Source organism: Macrobrachium nipponense, chromosome 1, assembly GCF_015104395.2.
Source record: "Macrobrachium nipponense isolate FS-2020 chromosome 1, ASM1510439v2, whole genome shotgun sequence".
NCBI lineage: Eukaryota > Metazoa > Arthropoda > Malacostraca > Decapoda > Palaemonidae > Macrobrachium > Macrobrachium nipponense.
Window position 1 is genome coordinate 147,579,764 of NC_087200.1, and position 16,272 is coordinate 147,596,035.

The 16,272-nt window shown below is 44.9% G+C and overlaps 1 protein-coding gene across 1 annotated transcript in view; it reads left to right on the forward strand.

Annotated features, from left to right (window-relative positions):
• LOC135219734 (E3 ubiquitin-protein ligase Nedd-4-like) overlaps positions 1-16,272 on the forward strand; it is a 284,620-nt gene that overhangs the window by 116,355 nt on the left and 151,993 nt on the right. The window contains 1 exon segment of the mRNA XM_064256741.1: positions 3,866-3,976. Coding sequence (XP_064112811.1) covers positions 3,866-3,976 — 111 coding nt within the window.

The following is a 16,272-nucleotide window of genomic DNA, read 5'->3' on the forward strand; positions in this document are numbered from 1 at the left end:
ATCTTCGAGGAAATGCTATCGATCCCCACACTTTGTGTGGCAAGTGTCAGGGTCGCCCTTGTTCGCGGGGAGCAGAATGTGGTGAGTGCGCCACATGTTTGGATCATCAATGGCATCTGGCCGCTACCAAGCGCAAGAAGAAACCTCGTGCTCGGATCACCCCGCCTGCTCCTCCCGCTCACTCTGGGACAGGAGTCGCCACAGAATAGACAAGAGGAGAGGCGAATCTTCGGAAGGGAGGTTGTCGTTGGGCGGTTCCTCGTACAGATCTTCGAGGAGACGCTCTCGTTCCAGGAGGAGGTACTACGGGAGGAGTAGAGGTTCCTTCTCCTCCTCCCCAGACCGCAGGTCCAGATCTCACCGTCGTAGCTGGGACTGCAGGGTTTGGAGTAGGGTGACTGTTGCTGGGATGACTCGTGCTGTAATGTCATCACTCGCGGACCTCCCGGTCCCCGAGGTCAGTTCCCTCGAGGTCCTTGAGTGGGGGGCCTCCCCACCTGCGGCTCCGGTGGATCCCTTGTTGGCTGCGGGGGCCCCAGCAGCCTCGGCTCCTGCCGACCAGGCTCCTTCCTGCTCAAGACCTCTGCTCCCTCCCGTCACCCAGGAGGAGTGGAGTGCGCCGCTCCACCCCCCCCCCCCGGAGGTGACCCATGATGGCCCCTCCGGGTAGGGTGGGCCCTTCGCCCCCAGGGGTCCCTCAGTTAGCAGTAGAAGGCGCAGATTCGGTCCAGCAGCCCATTTCTCCCCCCTCCCCGCAACCGGTAGCGGGGCTATCCGTATCAAGAGGAGATGTGGAGGAGGATGCCTTCATGCTCAACAGCCTGCAGAACTCCCTGGAGGCCCAAAAGACCATGGACGAAGGCTCTGCATTCCGTAGGGTATACTTGTGATGATCTGGGCACAGAACGGTTTGGCTATCGAGCTGCTCCTGAATAAGAGGGGGTTCTCGTGCAAGGTGGCCTCCTGAACGTCAGGATGCCTTAGGAAGTTATCCGCAGCAGTATACCAGGTGAAGTGGAAGTTCCTTGGGGCCTGGTGCAAGGGGTAGAACCTGGACCCCCTGCGAACCAAGATTCCCAGTGTCGCGGAATTCCTTGTCCATCTGAATGACGACAAGGGGCTCTCCATCGCGGCTATCAAAGGAGTCAGGGCGGCCTTGAGCCAGGTCTTCTATCAAAGAGGCGTAGATCTGGGGAATTCAAAGGAAATCTCCCTACTTATTAGGGGATTCGAACAAACATGCCCCCCCAGGTCCCTATCAGTACCTTGATGGGATAATGGCCATGGTCCTGGCTGCTCTGAAAAACCTGCCCTTTGAGCCGCTTGAGGATATTACATACCGAGAGCTCACACTCAAGACGGTCTTCCTCTTGGCTTTAGCATACTCCAAGAGGGTGGGGGGAGCTTCATGGCCTCACCTACCAGGTGTCCCACTCAAGGGGGTGGAGAGAACTAACTTTCAAATTCGTGCCATCCTTCATAGCCAAGACCTAGAACCCGTCGGTGGTAGACGAGTGGTTTGTGGAGTTCTCCATTCCAGCTCTCCTTAAGTCTGAGGATCCTAAGGACATGCTCCTCTGCACAGTCAGGGCGGTGAGAAAATATCTTAGCAGAACGGGTGCAAGAAGAGGGCGGTCGCGAAAAACACCATCTCCTATCAGGAGACTATCAGGAGGGCCTACAAGGGAGCGGGGCTGGTCCCCCTGCAAGGTGCGGAGCCCCATGACATCAGGGGTATAGGCACCTACTTGTCTTTCTCCAAGAATCTGGCCGTCGTCCAGATCCTACGGGCAGGGTTGTGGAAGGGTCAGTCCACCTTACAGCCCATTACCTCAAGGATTGTATGAGGTGGTCCCTTGACGCCTTTGAGATAGGGTCGGTGGTGGCGGGCCAGCAGAGGGTCTAGTCTAGCCTAACCTAGGGGCATATGCGTCGTATGTATGTGAGTGTGCGTATGTGGTGTATCCATCCTCCATAATCTACCCTGCTCCTCTCCCCCTATCCCCACTGGGCCTTCGATGTATTCGACAAAATTCCTCAATCTTCAGGTGAGTCTTATGAGGAATATTCGTTTTACAGACCATTGCTCTACACTCATAAGTTTATTCCCGCCGTTACCCATCAGTCGGGATTACCCCGTACGGAGAGGGGATCCCCATCTCCGCCCTAATCCGGAGGAGCGGATCTCCCTCCTCCTTCCTTTCTGAAGGAGGATGACTTCTTCCAGGTAGGGATTCATCCTTCCCTAGATACTCCCGCCTCCCAAGGATTAAGTCTCGTAAGAAGTAGTTCGGGGTAAGTATACAGCATCGGAGCAAATCACAAATTTTAAGTAATTTGTATTTTTCCCAGCTATACTTACCTCGAACTACGAAATTTTTACACCCACCCTTCCATCCCCGCGTATCTGAGTGCAGGAGCTCTAGGGGCGTGTAAAGGATTGCAGGTCAGAGGTCGTGATTTTCGACCCTGGGGCATACCTGGCTGGGGGTCATGAGGGAATAATCAGTTTTTCTCTGGTCGGTACCGGATTGACATCCAGAATTCTCCTAAGAAGTAGTTCGGGTAAGTATAGCTAGGAAAAATACAAATTACTTAAAATTTGTGATATTTATCCCAAAGGTAAAACCTTGGAGTAAACAAAAGCTGTGATGGAATGGGAACAGGAAAATATTAAAGTTGAGAAGGGTTCTTAGTATGAACCAGGTAACTGCAGGCCAGTGAGTGTCAATTATAGACAATGTATTTTGTAATGGAAGATCAACCAACTTTGTAAACTTTTCCACAATATATTTAGCATATATACAGTAGTAAAAGTACAATACTAACCCTTTTGAGAATTTTTCCACATTTAGCATAAACACAGTATGTATTAAAAATACAATACTAACCCTGTAAAGTACAGTAGCAGCAACCCCTTCAGTAGTATGATTTTCAAATTGGGTTCCATCCAAGAGGAAGAATAGCAGTAGTCCGGGCAAGAGCAACCATACTAATACTTGCCATTAGGCATATGATATTGAAGAAAGCACATCTTGAATTATACGTTTAGTTACCCAGAGTGATCAGAATAGTTTAACACCAGCCACTGTGGAAACTTATTTATACACAAGAATATCTCATTTGGAACAGTGTTTCACAGGAAGCTGTGAATTGCACTACTAGTAGTCAGTTCAAGAATTAATTAGATACCTAGAGACTTTGAGGCTCCTCTCTCTCTCTCTCTCTCTCTCTCTCTCTCTCTCTCTCTCTCTCTCTCTCTCTCTCTCTCTCTCTCTCTCTATCAGTGAATTTCAATTGAAAGTCATTATAATTGAAATTCAAAATCAGTATCAACGAAAATTCAATAGGATACCATGTTTACAGTAATTTCTTTTGCCAAAGATTACCTTACAGCATTTTCTTTCATGTATGTGGAATCTTTAATTTCTTGTGATTTCATGGTAGCAAGTGGTATGTTGCATGCATAGAAGAGGTTATATTAGTTAACATGTTATTTTCAGAAAAAAGTTTATTATTGAACCCTTCATCTTGTATGTAGCACGTGATTATCTTCGTTAAATTTTCTCATTTGCATCAGTTTCATGTAGTATATTGTCAAGTATTGTCATCAACTTTTTTATATTTCGGGAAATTTTCCTTTTAGTTTCTTGTTATTTAATGTGCAGTGAAGTAAATTTCATTTTCTAGCAATATGCCAATTTTATTGGGATTAAATGCATGTAGTGCAGCAAGTGATAAAACATAATTGACCTCATCACATTCCTTCTATTTATTGCACATATCTGTAGCCACTCCTGTAGCTTGTCACCTGGTATTTGGCTATCACTAGCACTTGTGCCTCACCCAACACTTGTCTTGGCAGATTCAGGAGGCTCAAAAAGCGACCTGTCAGCGTCAACCCTCCTCTCCGGCCAGTACCCCCGCAACCCCTACCACTATCACCAACAACTCAGTCACCAGTAATGCACCCAAGGTATGCGCTTGTAAAATTAGCTCGCAGAGTGCTTTGGTAATTGTAGTTTATGATAAAAGGCATATAACACTCCTTTCCAGTTTTCAGAAAACTTTCATTTTTCATTTATAGGAAGTACTACAGCAGTATGAGATGGTAAAGTAACTTTTTGTCCCTCCAAATGTGTGCATGTATGCATGTTTGTGCATACATAGGAAGTGAATACAGGGAAAAGCAAGACAGTAGCCATCACAACAGTAATTCTTCAACTGGCGAATCGAGAGTGGAGTTCGTGTGTTTGGAAAATCTGTTTTTGTACATGAACTTCCCTGACAGATATATACTTAGCTATAGTCTCCGACGTTCCCGACAGAATTTCAAATCTCGCGGCACACGCGACAGGTAGGTTAAGGTGGTCTACCTTACCCGCCCGCTGGTGGCGGATGTACGAACCACTCCCGTAAGCTTGTCAGTTTTTTTCTCTGTCGCGGGAACGATAACAACTGTTGTCGGTTCCTCTCGATAGTTTTTCGATTCTCGCTTGCCTGGAGTTAATTTGGACTTCTTTTGGTGACGTATTCGCTTTGTTGGGCTGGCATACGCTGATTGTGGACCGGTTTGATTTTGAGTTTGATTTTTCCCTTTAAACGATGTCTGATCTAGAATCGGTAGTTAAAACTTCGGTTTTGTTTAGGGTTTGCGTGAATGAAGGATGTAAGGTGAGGTTGCCGAAAGCTTCGGTAGACCCCCACACGGTTTGCATGAAATGCAGGGGGAATGAATGTGCTTTTGCTAACCCTTGTAGTGAATGTAAGGGATTGAATGAAGAAGAATATAAGGCTCTCTCTTCTTATGTTAGGAAGTTGGAACGTGATAGAGTGCGTAAGGCTTCCTCTAGAAGTTCTTAGCAGATCTAGAATGAGTGAGTTGGATGTGGATCCTAATAGTACTAACGTAGAATTAGAACCTTCTTAACCCAAGTTGCAGCCCCGGCTCCCCGCACCGAAGCCGAAGATTCGCCTTCGGAGGCGGCAGCTTCTGAAAGCCAAGAATCGTTCTGTGGATCAGAAGATTCGTCAGTTGGAAGGTAAGGAGAGTGTTAGTGATCAGTGCAGTGTCCCCAGTGTTGTGGAGGGTGCGTCTGACCGGCTCCTTAGTGCCTCTAGGCCTAGACCTCTTCCAGACTCCCAGTTCCAGTGGAGTAGGAAAGTCGAAAGCCGCAGGAGGGCTAGGGAGAGCCCCCACCGGTCAGGCGTCCCCTCGGCAGATCCTGAAGTACGCTCCCAGGCTGCCTCGGATCGCTACAAGAAGGAGCTCCTACGCCAATGCTTCTCCTCTTCGTCGTCTCCCTCTCCGAAGAGAGGTTGGAACTCCCGGATGCGTCGCGCCCGTTGAAGAGGGCTTGGAAGGCTCCCTGCAGTCCTTTGGCTTCTAGTCCGGAGGTTTTCCCGGAAGAATCGTCGGTGGAGGCGAAGAAACCCAAGAAATCCTGTGATCGTTCTTCTTCTCGCGCTCGGCGCCTGCTTCCGAGGAAGAACTAGAAGATTCTCCTACGAGAGTACTCGCAGGACTTCAAGCTCAGATCACGGCGCTAGCAGACTCTCTAGCAGTTAGAATCTCGTAGGAAGAAGGACGTTTCTCTTCCGATCAAGAGATCTAGGCGCCGCTCTTCAGAGGATCGTTCTCCTTCATATGGGGAGGTTTCGTAAATGAAGGTGGGGGTTCGCGTGAGCGCCCTCGCTCGCGGGAGCGCCCTCGCTCGTGGCCTCTCTTTTCAATTTCAAGGCGCCAAACATCGGTAGGTACGCTCTATGGAGAAAGAAGTTTTTTCTCCAGATTGGATTCCCGCTTCCGGTAAGCGCACTACACCTGCTCATCACGCGATTTCTTCAACTCCCTCGAGTGAGACTTCTCCTCAGCAGCCTCAAGTTATAGAAGGCGCCCTTATACAAGTAGGCGTTCTTCTTCCAGATGTCACACTCCTCGAGTATCGGATAAGTGACTTCTCTCCTGACAGGCATCTAGAGTCTGGTAGGAGTCGTGTGCATGATAGACGGCCTACTGTTAGACGCTCCCCGCAAGGTAGGCGCCAAGAGCCTACTGCACATAGCTCTCCTAATAGGCCGCTGTCGTCTCTTTTAAGGCGTCATACTCCTGATTATTCTCCTAAGGGCAGACAACAAGAGTCTTTCAAGCGCCCTTCTCCGTGTAGGCGCTCTCCCGCTTCTAGGCGCACTTCTCCTGACCGTTTGTCCTCTTGGTAGGCACCAGGAATCCCCAGCAAGCGGCCCTTCTCCAAGTAGGCGCTCGTTAGTTTTGAAGCGCCCTTCTCCTGAATGTTACCCTCTTGTTAGACGTCAAGAGTCTCGCAAGCAGCCTTCTCCTAGTAGGCGCATTTCGCCTTCCAGTCGAACTTCCGTGGATCGTACGCAACTGGACAGGTATGGAGAGCCGCGCAAGCGCTCTGCTCGCGATAGGCGCTCTTCTCCTGGCAGCCGCTCGCCTCAGGATAGGTGCATAGAGTATAGTAGGCGCTCGCCTCCTCGTAAGCGCCCTGCGGATGTTTCCGAGGATTCTCGGAGTAGGAGCCCTACCTCTCCTTCGGCTGAGATTCCGTATACCTCGAAGAGGGAGTCTCATCGTAGACTTCCCAGATCTTCTCTCAGTTCGTCCAGTGATGTGAACTCTTCTAAGAGAGGGCGTTCTCCAACCTCTCGCTCAACTCCTGCTAGGATCCCTTCGTCACCTAAGGAATCTTCCGCGCTCGCCTCGACAAGACGTCCTAGAAGGTTCAGATGAGGAACCGAACACTTCGCTGCTGTCTCTTCTTACAAGAAGCTTACAGAGCTACTTTTACAAGTTTTTGGGGATTCCCTTACGCCTACGGCTCCTCCTTCTCCTCACTCACTTTTTTCAAACGGGCGAAGACAGCGCCAAGAGTTCTTCTTTCGTGTGACGGATAAGAAGCCAACTCTTTTCTATGAAGAAGGCACTGAGGATTTTTTGGTTCCTGGATTGGCTTCCAAAGAAGAAGCGGGGAAAAACGATGTTCGCTTTTCCTCCTTCGAAGTTATCAGGACGCGCTGGTTTCTGGTACGAAACAGGAGAGCCCTTAGGATTGGGTCTACCGTCTTCGGCTGATTCGGATTTTTCGGCGCTGGTAGATTCGACAAGGAGAACTGCCCTTAACTCTGCTAAGACGACTTGGGCAATGAATGAATTGGATCATTTGCTCAAAGGTATGTTTAGAGTGCTAGAAGTATTTAACTTCCTTGATTGGTCGTTGGGAGTCCTAGCCAAGAAAATTGAAGTGCCAGAGTCAATTTCACCAGATGATCTTATGTGTGTTTTTGTCTTGTATGGACAAGTCAGTAAGAGACGGAGCGAGTGAAATCGCCTCCCTTTATGGGCCGGGATCGTGAAGAAGAGGTCGGTTTATTGTTCCTTCTTAACGAAGTCGGTCTCCCATGCTCAGAGGTCTTCTTTGCTGTTTGCTCCTCTGTCTACTCAGTTGTTCCCGAACATCGAGTGCAGGACATTTCGAGGTCACTTTCGGCCAAAGCCACCCAGGACCTTTTGGCACAGTCGGCAAGAAAACCTCGCCCTTCCTTCCCTACCAAGGCTAAGAAGGAAAAGGCAAGTGTTCGAGAAACCCTTTCGAGGGGCATCGTCATCAAGAAACCTCTACGTTTAGAGGTCGTAGACCTTCAAGAAGGGGTAAGACTTTCGCCAAGTCTGTTAAAGCCCCCAAATAACTTGCAAGTCCTTCAAACAACGGTGGGCGCCAGACTCTTAGAGTTTGCAGAAGTCTGGGCCCAAAAAGGGGCGGATCCTTGGACCCTTTCTATTCTGAGGAGAGGTTACCTCATCCCTTTCGTCGAAAGACCTCCCTTGACGACCATCCCAAGGGAACTGACGGCCAGGTACAGAGACCCCATCATGAATCAAGCTCTCCATCTAGCAGTAGATCAGATGCTGGAGAAGGGGGCTATCGAACTAGTGTCAGACCATCATTCATCGGGCTTCTACAACCGCCTTTTCCTAGTTCCGAAGTCCTCAGGGGGATGGAGACCGTGTTGGATGTAAGCGCCCTGAACTTCTTCGTAGAAAAGAAGAAGTTCACGATGGAAACGCCTTCATCAGTGCTGGCAGCACTTCGTCCAGGGGACTGGATGGTTTCCTTGGATTTACAGGACGCTTACTTCCACGTACCGGATCCATCCTTCCTCGAGGAAGTTTCTCAGATTCATGATGGGGGGGAAAATTTTTTCAGTTCAGGGCTCTGTTTTCGGCCTCTCGACGGCCCCTCAAGTGTTCACGGGGATTTTGAGGGAATGTGGCTCAATGGCTTCATTTGAAAGGGTGAGGATATCCATGTACCTCGACGATTGGCTAATAAGGGCCAATTCAGAAGATCGTTGTTTGAAGGACTTACAAGTAACTTTAGAATTGACGAAGGCTTTGGGACTTCTCGTCAATTTCAAGAAGTCATCACTAATTCCCGAGCAAGAGTGTGTGTATCTCGGGATACAGATGAACTCTCTGAGTTTTCGGGCTTTTCCCTCGCAGGAAAGGATAGCCCGAGGATTCGAGAGAGTAACATCCTTTCTTAGGGAAAGAAGTATGCACAGTGAGGGAGTGGATGAGTCTGCTGGGGACACTCTCCTCTCTGGAGCAATTCGTTTCCCTAGGAAGGTTGCACCTGAGACCGCTCCAATTCTTTCTTCATCGAATTGGAGTCGTCGTTCTCAGGATTTGACGTTACTCCTGTCGTTATCCCAGGACATCAAGAAACATCTCTTATGGTGGACAGATCCCAACCTCTTTGCGAAGGGACTGTCTCTTCAATCACAGACCCCCAACCTGTGTTGTTCTCCGACGCGTCGGACATGGGGTGAGGTGCAACTCTGGGAACCAACGAAGTGTCAGGTACCTGGGTGGGGGACCAGGTAGCCTGGCACATCAACAGAAAGGAGTTGATGGCTGTGTGGTTGGCTCTGAAGGCTTTCGAGCCCAAAGTCAGAAGATCGGTAGTGCAGGTCAACGCGGACAACACTACAGCTCTGGCATACATCAGGAAACAGGGGGGGACGCATTCCTTCTCCCTGTACGAGACAGCAAGAGACCTTCTTCTGTGGGCAGAAGAAAGAGGAAATCAAGCTTCTCACCAGGTTCGTGCAGGGAGAAAGGAAATGTAAGAGCAGATCTCCTCAGCAGGAAAGATCAGGTCCTTCCCACAGAGTGGGGACCCAGACCCTTCCATCTGGATGTAATGCCAGAGCCTGTGGAAGTTATGGGGCAGGCACACATAGACCTCTTTGCCACGTCAAAGAACAAGAGGCTGGATTCCTTACTGCTCTCCGATTTCGGATCCAAAGGCAGTAGCAATAGATGCTCTTCTTCTAGACTGGAACGGACTCGACGTCTACGCGTTTCCCCCCTTCAAGATCCTGGGGCTAACTTTCAAGAAGTTCGTAGAGTCCGATTCAACGAGAATGACCTTAATCGCTCCCTTTTGGCCGGCCCAAGAATGGTTCACAGAGGTACTGGAATGGTTAGTGGACCTTCCAAGATCGCTCCCGCTAAGGAGCGATCTACTCAGACAACCCCACTTCGACAGGTACCACAAAAATCTCCTCGCTCTCAGTCTGACTGGTTTCAGACTGTCCAAAGTTTGGTCAGAGCGAAAGGATTTTCAGCAGCAGCTGCTAAAGCAATCGCAAGAGCGAGGAGACCTTCCAACCTTGCGTGTATACCAGTCAAAGTGGGATGTCTTCAGACGTTGGTGCAAAAGGAAGAACATTTCCTCTTCCAGTACCTCTGTGACCCAAATTGCGGATTTCCTTATTTTCCTCAAGGAAGAATGTCATCTGGTTGTGTCAACTATTAAGGGATACCGCAGTATGTTGGCGGCGGTATTTCGACATAGAGGCTTAAATATATCCGATGATAAGGACCTGCATGATCTTATTAGATCATTTGAAACCATTAAGCGTCCTCATGTAGTACCGAACTGGAATCTAGACGTAGTCCTACAATTCCTTGGATCGTCTAGATTCGAACCTCCTGGCTTAGCCTCTTTCAAGGACTTGACGAAGAAGGCTATCTTCCTTTTGGCCCTAGCTACAGCTAAAAGAGTGAGTGAGCTCCAAGCTATTGAGGGAAATGTAGGGTTTAAGGAAGATTCTATGGTGTGTTCGTTTCTTCCAAGTTTCCTTGCAAAGAATGAAAACCCATCACGCCCTTGGCCCAGGAGCTTTGAAGTTCGTAGTTTATCTTTTCTAGTAGGGGAAGAGCCTGAAAGAACTCTTTGCCCTATGAGAATTATGAAGTATTTCCTTAAGAGGAAGGAACAACTAAGGCTAATCAAGATGTACTTTGGTGCTCCGTAAAGGATCCCACTCGGCCATGTCGAAGAATGCTCTTTCCTTTTTCTGAGAAGCCTTATTACAGAGGCACATGTTGCCTGTAAGGAAGATCATTTTAGACTACTGAAAGTGAAAGCTCACGAGGTGAGAGCCATCGCAACTTCGCTTGCATTCAGAAAAAATATGTCTGTGCGGAACTTGATGGAGGCGACTTTTTGGAGATGCCAATCGGTTTTCGCAAACCACTTACCTACGTGATGTGAAAATCACATATGATAAATGCTTCGCCTTGGGTCCTTTCGTATCGGCGGATTCGGTGCTGGGCAGGGAGCTGAAACTTATCCTGTGTAAAATTTTTTATATGTTACCCATATATTTTATATTGTTGTTTTTTGGTTGTCTGAAAGAGGTTGCAGGAGGCACCTCTTTTTGTCGTAATATTAACCCTTGGTATTTTGGTTAGGTGGTCTGGTGGGTTTTGGCTCCTTGCAGAGGTAGTGGTAAGGATCTGTTAGGTAAGCGGACAAGGTCCCTCTAACAGCATCCGACTTGGATTCTACCACAATAGGGGATCACATATCCCAGTGGTAGATCCGAGAGTCTTTCAGCATCAGGTCACGTCCTAGCTGTAGCTCTCCAGGCAATGCAGACTCAGAGATAGTATCTATGAAGTCTTCATCCTGAAAAGGTGAGAACCAAGGTTGTTATATCCTACAACATTAGTTGTTTCCCGTCTTACCTGTATTATTGAGCTGTCTCTTACCCTTCACCAAGGGTGCCAATCAGCTAAGTATATTATCTGTCAGGGAAGTTCATGTACAAAAATGATATTGTTAAACTACAATAAAGTTTTGTACATACTTACCTGGCAGATATATACGATTAATGGCCCACCCAGCCTCCCCTCAGGAGACAGGTGGAAGAGAAAAATCTGACAAGCTTACGGGAGTGGTTCGTACATCCGCCACCCAGCGGCGGGTAAGGTAGACCACCTAACCTACCTGTCGCGTGTGCCGCGAGATTTGAAATTCTGTCGGGAACGTCGGAGACTATAGCTAAGTATATATCTGCAGGTAAGTATGTACAAAACTTTATTGTAGTTTAACAATATCATATTATTAGTTGCTTTATATAGTAGTACATAATCTGCACAGAGGCTCATCTGTCATGCATGAAACCACTGTTCACACTTCATTGACTTCTGTCATACACAATCTCTCACTGGGTTCAAGTTAATACCCGCTTCATTCCATATGTTCAGCACTCTGAGAATTATATGCTTTTCATATGTATATGATATTCCAATATTTTGTCTTGCCACATCATCTGAAAAAAACACTTTTCTGTGAATTTATCTACTACTTCTACCATCACCACCACGATTTCTAACGCTCTTGGTCCTTGTACCTCCGTCTGCACTGTGCAGTCAGTTTATATCTGCAAACCTTACACCAGTTTTTGTGTATTATTGGCTATCAGATTAAATAGACAACAAACATTCAGGTTATGATTTTTCTTTACATTACCCATTCAGCACCATTTATTGTGAATATGGTGAACAAACCTTTGGTATTAACAATAGAATAGGATAAATCTTCTTGTGCCAGCTGGAAACCGGTTAAAACAATTAAAGATTTTAGTGCAAGGAATCTGTGAGATCTGGCAATTCATGTGCATATGAGATGGGAATTGGTCATCGACCACGCACCGCATCTAGCCGCCCCTCTTTATTTTTTGTTCCTGAGTTGGGGGAAAGACTGACTCGTAATGAGGTACGGTGCGTAGTCGATGACCAACTCCCCCCTCGTATGCACATGAATTGCCAAATCTCACAGATTCCTTGCTCTTCAATCTGATTTTTTTGACTGGTTTCCAGCTGACACAAGAAGATTTATCCTATTCAATTGTCAAGACGTTAGCTTTGGCAACTATGAAAATTACAAATTTATTAAAAATTTTCATTTTGCAAATATCAGCATATTCCAATTTTGGCCCATTTTATTATCCCACAACTTTGCATTCACAAACATTAACGTGCCCTCATTACAGCCTCAGCTGTTACATCCACATGCTCCTCAAAACAGCTTCTCTTGTTTATCATCTTTGGTCATTGCCCATAAGATGCACTTGCTCATTAACATGTCACTCCATGTTTACTTTCCATGAGAACGATTTCTTTAATATATTTTGACCTGTGAAGGTCAGTTGGTAGCATTCTTGCCTTTCATTGGAGGGTCTTGGCCTTGATTTTAATGTGAGATAGAAATTTATTTCATTATTATATATGATTGTTTCCACTGAATTAATTCTTTCTTTACTCTAATTATCTTGTCATATTCCACAATTTATTTTTCTCACTTTGGCCATGATGAATTTATAACAATTACTATATTTGCTATTAGCCAATCTCTTTCGTTGAGTTAGCATCAGTACTTCACAAACATTAATTTCACTAACCCTAAATTCCATTCTCTCATCAATTATTGATTTTTCCCACTCCAACTCTCTTTTATTATCCTCAGGACTTTGCTGCTTGCTTTTGGCCCACTGTTGTTGAATATTGCAAACTCCCTTTTCATATTTCATCTGCTTCTTTTTTGCCATTCTCACCTTTTGTTATCTAAGTTAGTTCTCTTTATTTTATACATAGATAAGAATTTTCCATTTATTCGCACTAGCTCAGGCTTCGTATGTTTTCACAGTTCTGTTTCAACCAGATAATTATCACTGGTGCCTCCAGTTACTCATCCTTTTCTTATTATATCCAATAACCTGATGTAACACTTGCTGGCTATCAACACAAAATCTGACTGACTTCACTGGTTTTTGTCTTTCCCTCGTGTACCTAGGAAAATTCATATAGTATATTAATCCGTTCTGAGGCGGCCTTCGTATCATAAGTTTTTCGTATCTTGAACCTCATTTTACATCTAAAATGGCTAATCTGTTCCAAGCCCTCCAAAAACACCCCAGTAAATTTCATAATAAAGCTAAATTGACCTGTAAACAATGAAATACTACAACAAATTGGACCATTCAATACCTAACTTAATACGTACTGCTAATATGTACTACATAGTACCTGTAAATAAAGTGTATTAGTGTACATGGTATACAAGAAATACTGTACTTACATACGTACCTATGTAGTAAAATGTGGAAGCTTACCTTTCGAGTGAGGCTATCTCCGAAAGTAGCGACAGAGGAGGACAAACGGCAGATACTTACACTTAACTTTACGAAACACATAAAAAGATGTCAGGAAAACATAAACTAAACTTTACGAAACAATTAACAAAACTGCAACACTTAACTTTACAAAAAACTTAAAATTAATTTTTTTTTTAATTTCAACTTTTATTGTAGTGTCTTACCAAACAATTATACAGCCGTGATTTCCACGAATCACGGCTGTATAATTGTTCGGTAAGTATACAATAAAACTTCATTTTAATAATGAAAATTTCATTTTTTCACCACTTTCAACTTTGTTTTTTCGTAGTACCACTTGGTTCTTCCTTTTGCTTACTCCCTCTGAAGGCCTCTTTAAAAAATAACTATCCAAGGAAGATTGGTTCTGCCTGCTTTTGACAATATTCCTAAAACGACTCGGGCAAATGTCATCGAACTGTGCAAGCATACGACCTGTGTAAGCCTTTTCGGGTGTCTCTTATCTATGAATGATTGCACCTTGTGGAAAGCAGCTAGAGCATCCTTAATTTCAGCCGTTGTCATAGAGTCGTTGTCGTCCTCCTCCTCGCCGCTGCTAGAGAACTCTTCTTGAACAATGTTTTGTTGCATGGCCTTCAACTCCTTCAGGTCATCCGTCGTAAGCTCCTCTTGGTGCTCCTCGAGAAGGTCATTGATGTCGTCCTCGTCGACGACCATCCTCATGGACTTGCCAAGTGCAATGATCTCGTCAAGATCTGGTTGCGAAACAGTTTCAGGATCGTCAACTGTTCCTGAATCTGCAGCACCAGCTTCGCCCACGTCGAATCCCTCGAAGTCTCGGGCGGATACGGCATCAGGCCAGAGTTTCCTCCACGAGGAATTCAAGGTTCACCTCGAAACCTCCTGCCAAGCTTTGTCGATGAGTCTGATGCATATGACAACATCGAAATGCTCCTTCCAAAATTCTCGGAAGGTGAGGTTTGTGGTATCGTTGATTTCGAAACATCCGTATACAGCTTCTTGAAGTTTGATATCACTTGCTGGTCCATGGGATTGTGGAGAGGGGTGGTGTTAGGCGGAAGATGAAGAACCTTGATAAACGAATATTCCGCTCACCCTCCTTGGAAGGTGTAGCTGCTTTGATGACATTTCTGCTTAAGGATGGTGCCTATTTTCGACAGATTTCGGCCGTATTCCTTGCCGATCACACGCAATCGCATACCAGCTTCATACTTTTTAATTATCTCCATCCTCGTCTCCAAAGAAAGCATCCTCCTCTTTCCGTGAATTTCAACTTTCTTGGGACCCATGACTACGTATATACTGTACGTAATTATGTTATGTAGTATTCATATGTAGTAAAGTTCTCACACAACACGATAAAGTATACCACAACGAAATCACTAACAAATTTATGTTAATAAACGATGATGCCGCGAAGTGGCCGAAAGAGCACTCCGCTACATAGATGCATCATGGGATCATGGGAGAGATGCTGACCAAAAGGAGAGAAGGATCTTATGGCGGTGACTAGCATCAGGAACCAGTGGAAGAGCGGGAGGATGGTGGTGAGTCTACTCGGTTGGCGGTGCGCGAGTTTTAAAATTGTTATTGGTGGTCCGGGCGATCTCAGACTTTACAGCAACAAGCTTTCGTATCTTGAACAGTTTTCGTATGTAGAGCCGCAAAATCTTCATATTTGCTATCGTATCTTGAGTTTTTCGTAAGTTGAGCCTTTCGTATCTCGAGGTACCACTATATATATATATATATATCTATATATACTATATATATATATATATATATATATATATATATATATTATATGTTGTATGTATACACCACACACACACATATATATACATATATATATATATGTGTATATATATATATATCTATATATAATATAAATATATATATAATTATATAATGATAATATATATATGTATATTTAATTTATTATATTATATTAATATATATATATATAGTTATATATATATATATATATATATCTACTTTGTGGCTTAGAGATTGTGGAATTGAATATATCCACGACTAACCAGGGAATTCCCGGCCATTTCAATCATTAAGCAATCATAAAAAGAAAGTTACTGAATGTGGACAAGTCTTGCAGCGCAAAGTGTGAAACGCGCTTGGGACGATCTGGACAAGTCCCTCCTGCAGCGGTTTTCAGATTCAATGCCCAGGACTCTCCAGAAAGTCCGTAAACGTTGTGGCAATGCCTATCAAGTACTAGGGCAGGAGTTGGTGATTATTCATTCCAAATTTTATGAAGATTGCTTTTAATAATTGATTTTTCCTGAATATTTTTGAGTTTGTTGTACTCATTTTCTTCTTCCATCTTCCCTACCACGCAAAGTATTATGACTGGTACTGTTTATATATATATATATATATAATATATATATATATATATATGTGTATGTGTGTATATATATATATATATATATATATATATATATATATCCTATATATATATATATATATATATATATATATATACAGTGGTCCCCTGTACTCATGGGGGATGCGTACCAAATAAACCCCCCCGTGAATAGTTTAAAGAACCGCGAATGTTTGGAACCCCTATAAAAATGCTAAAAAACAGCCTATTTTCTTAGTTAAAACTCAAGAAAAACCCACTAAAAATTTTCATACACGGTTTTTTTAATAGTTTTATCACAAAAAGTGCATTTTATGATGAAATTTATCAAAAAAAACCCAGGAATTTGTGGATATTTACCATAGAAAAATACC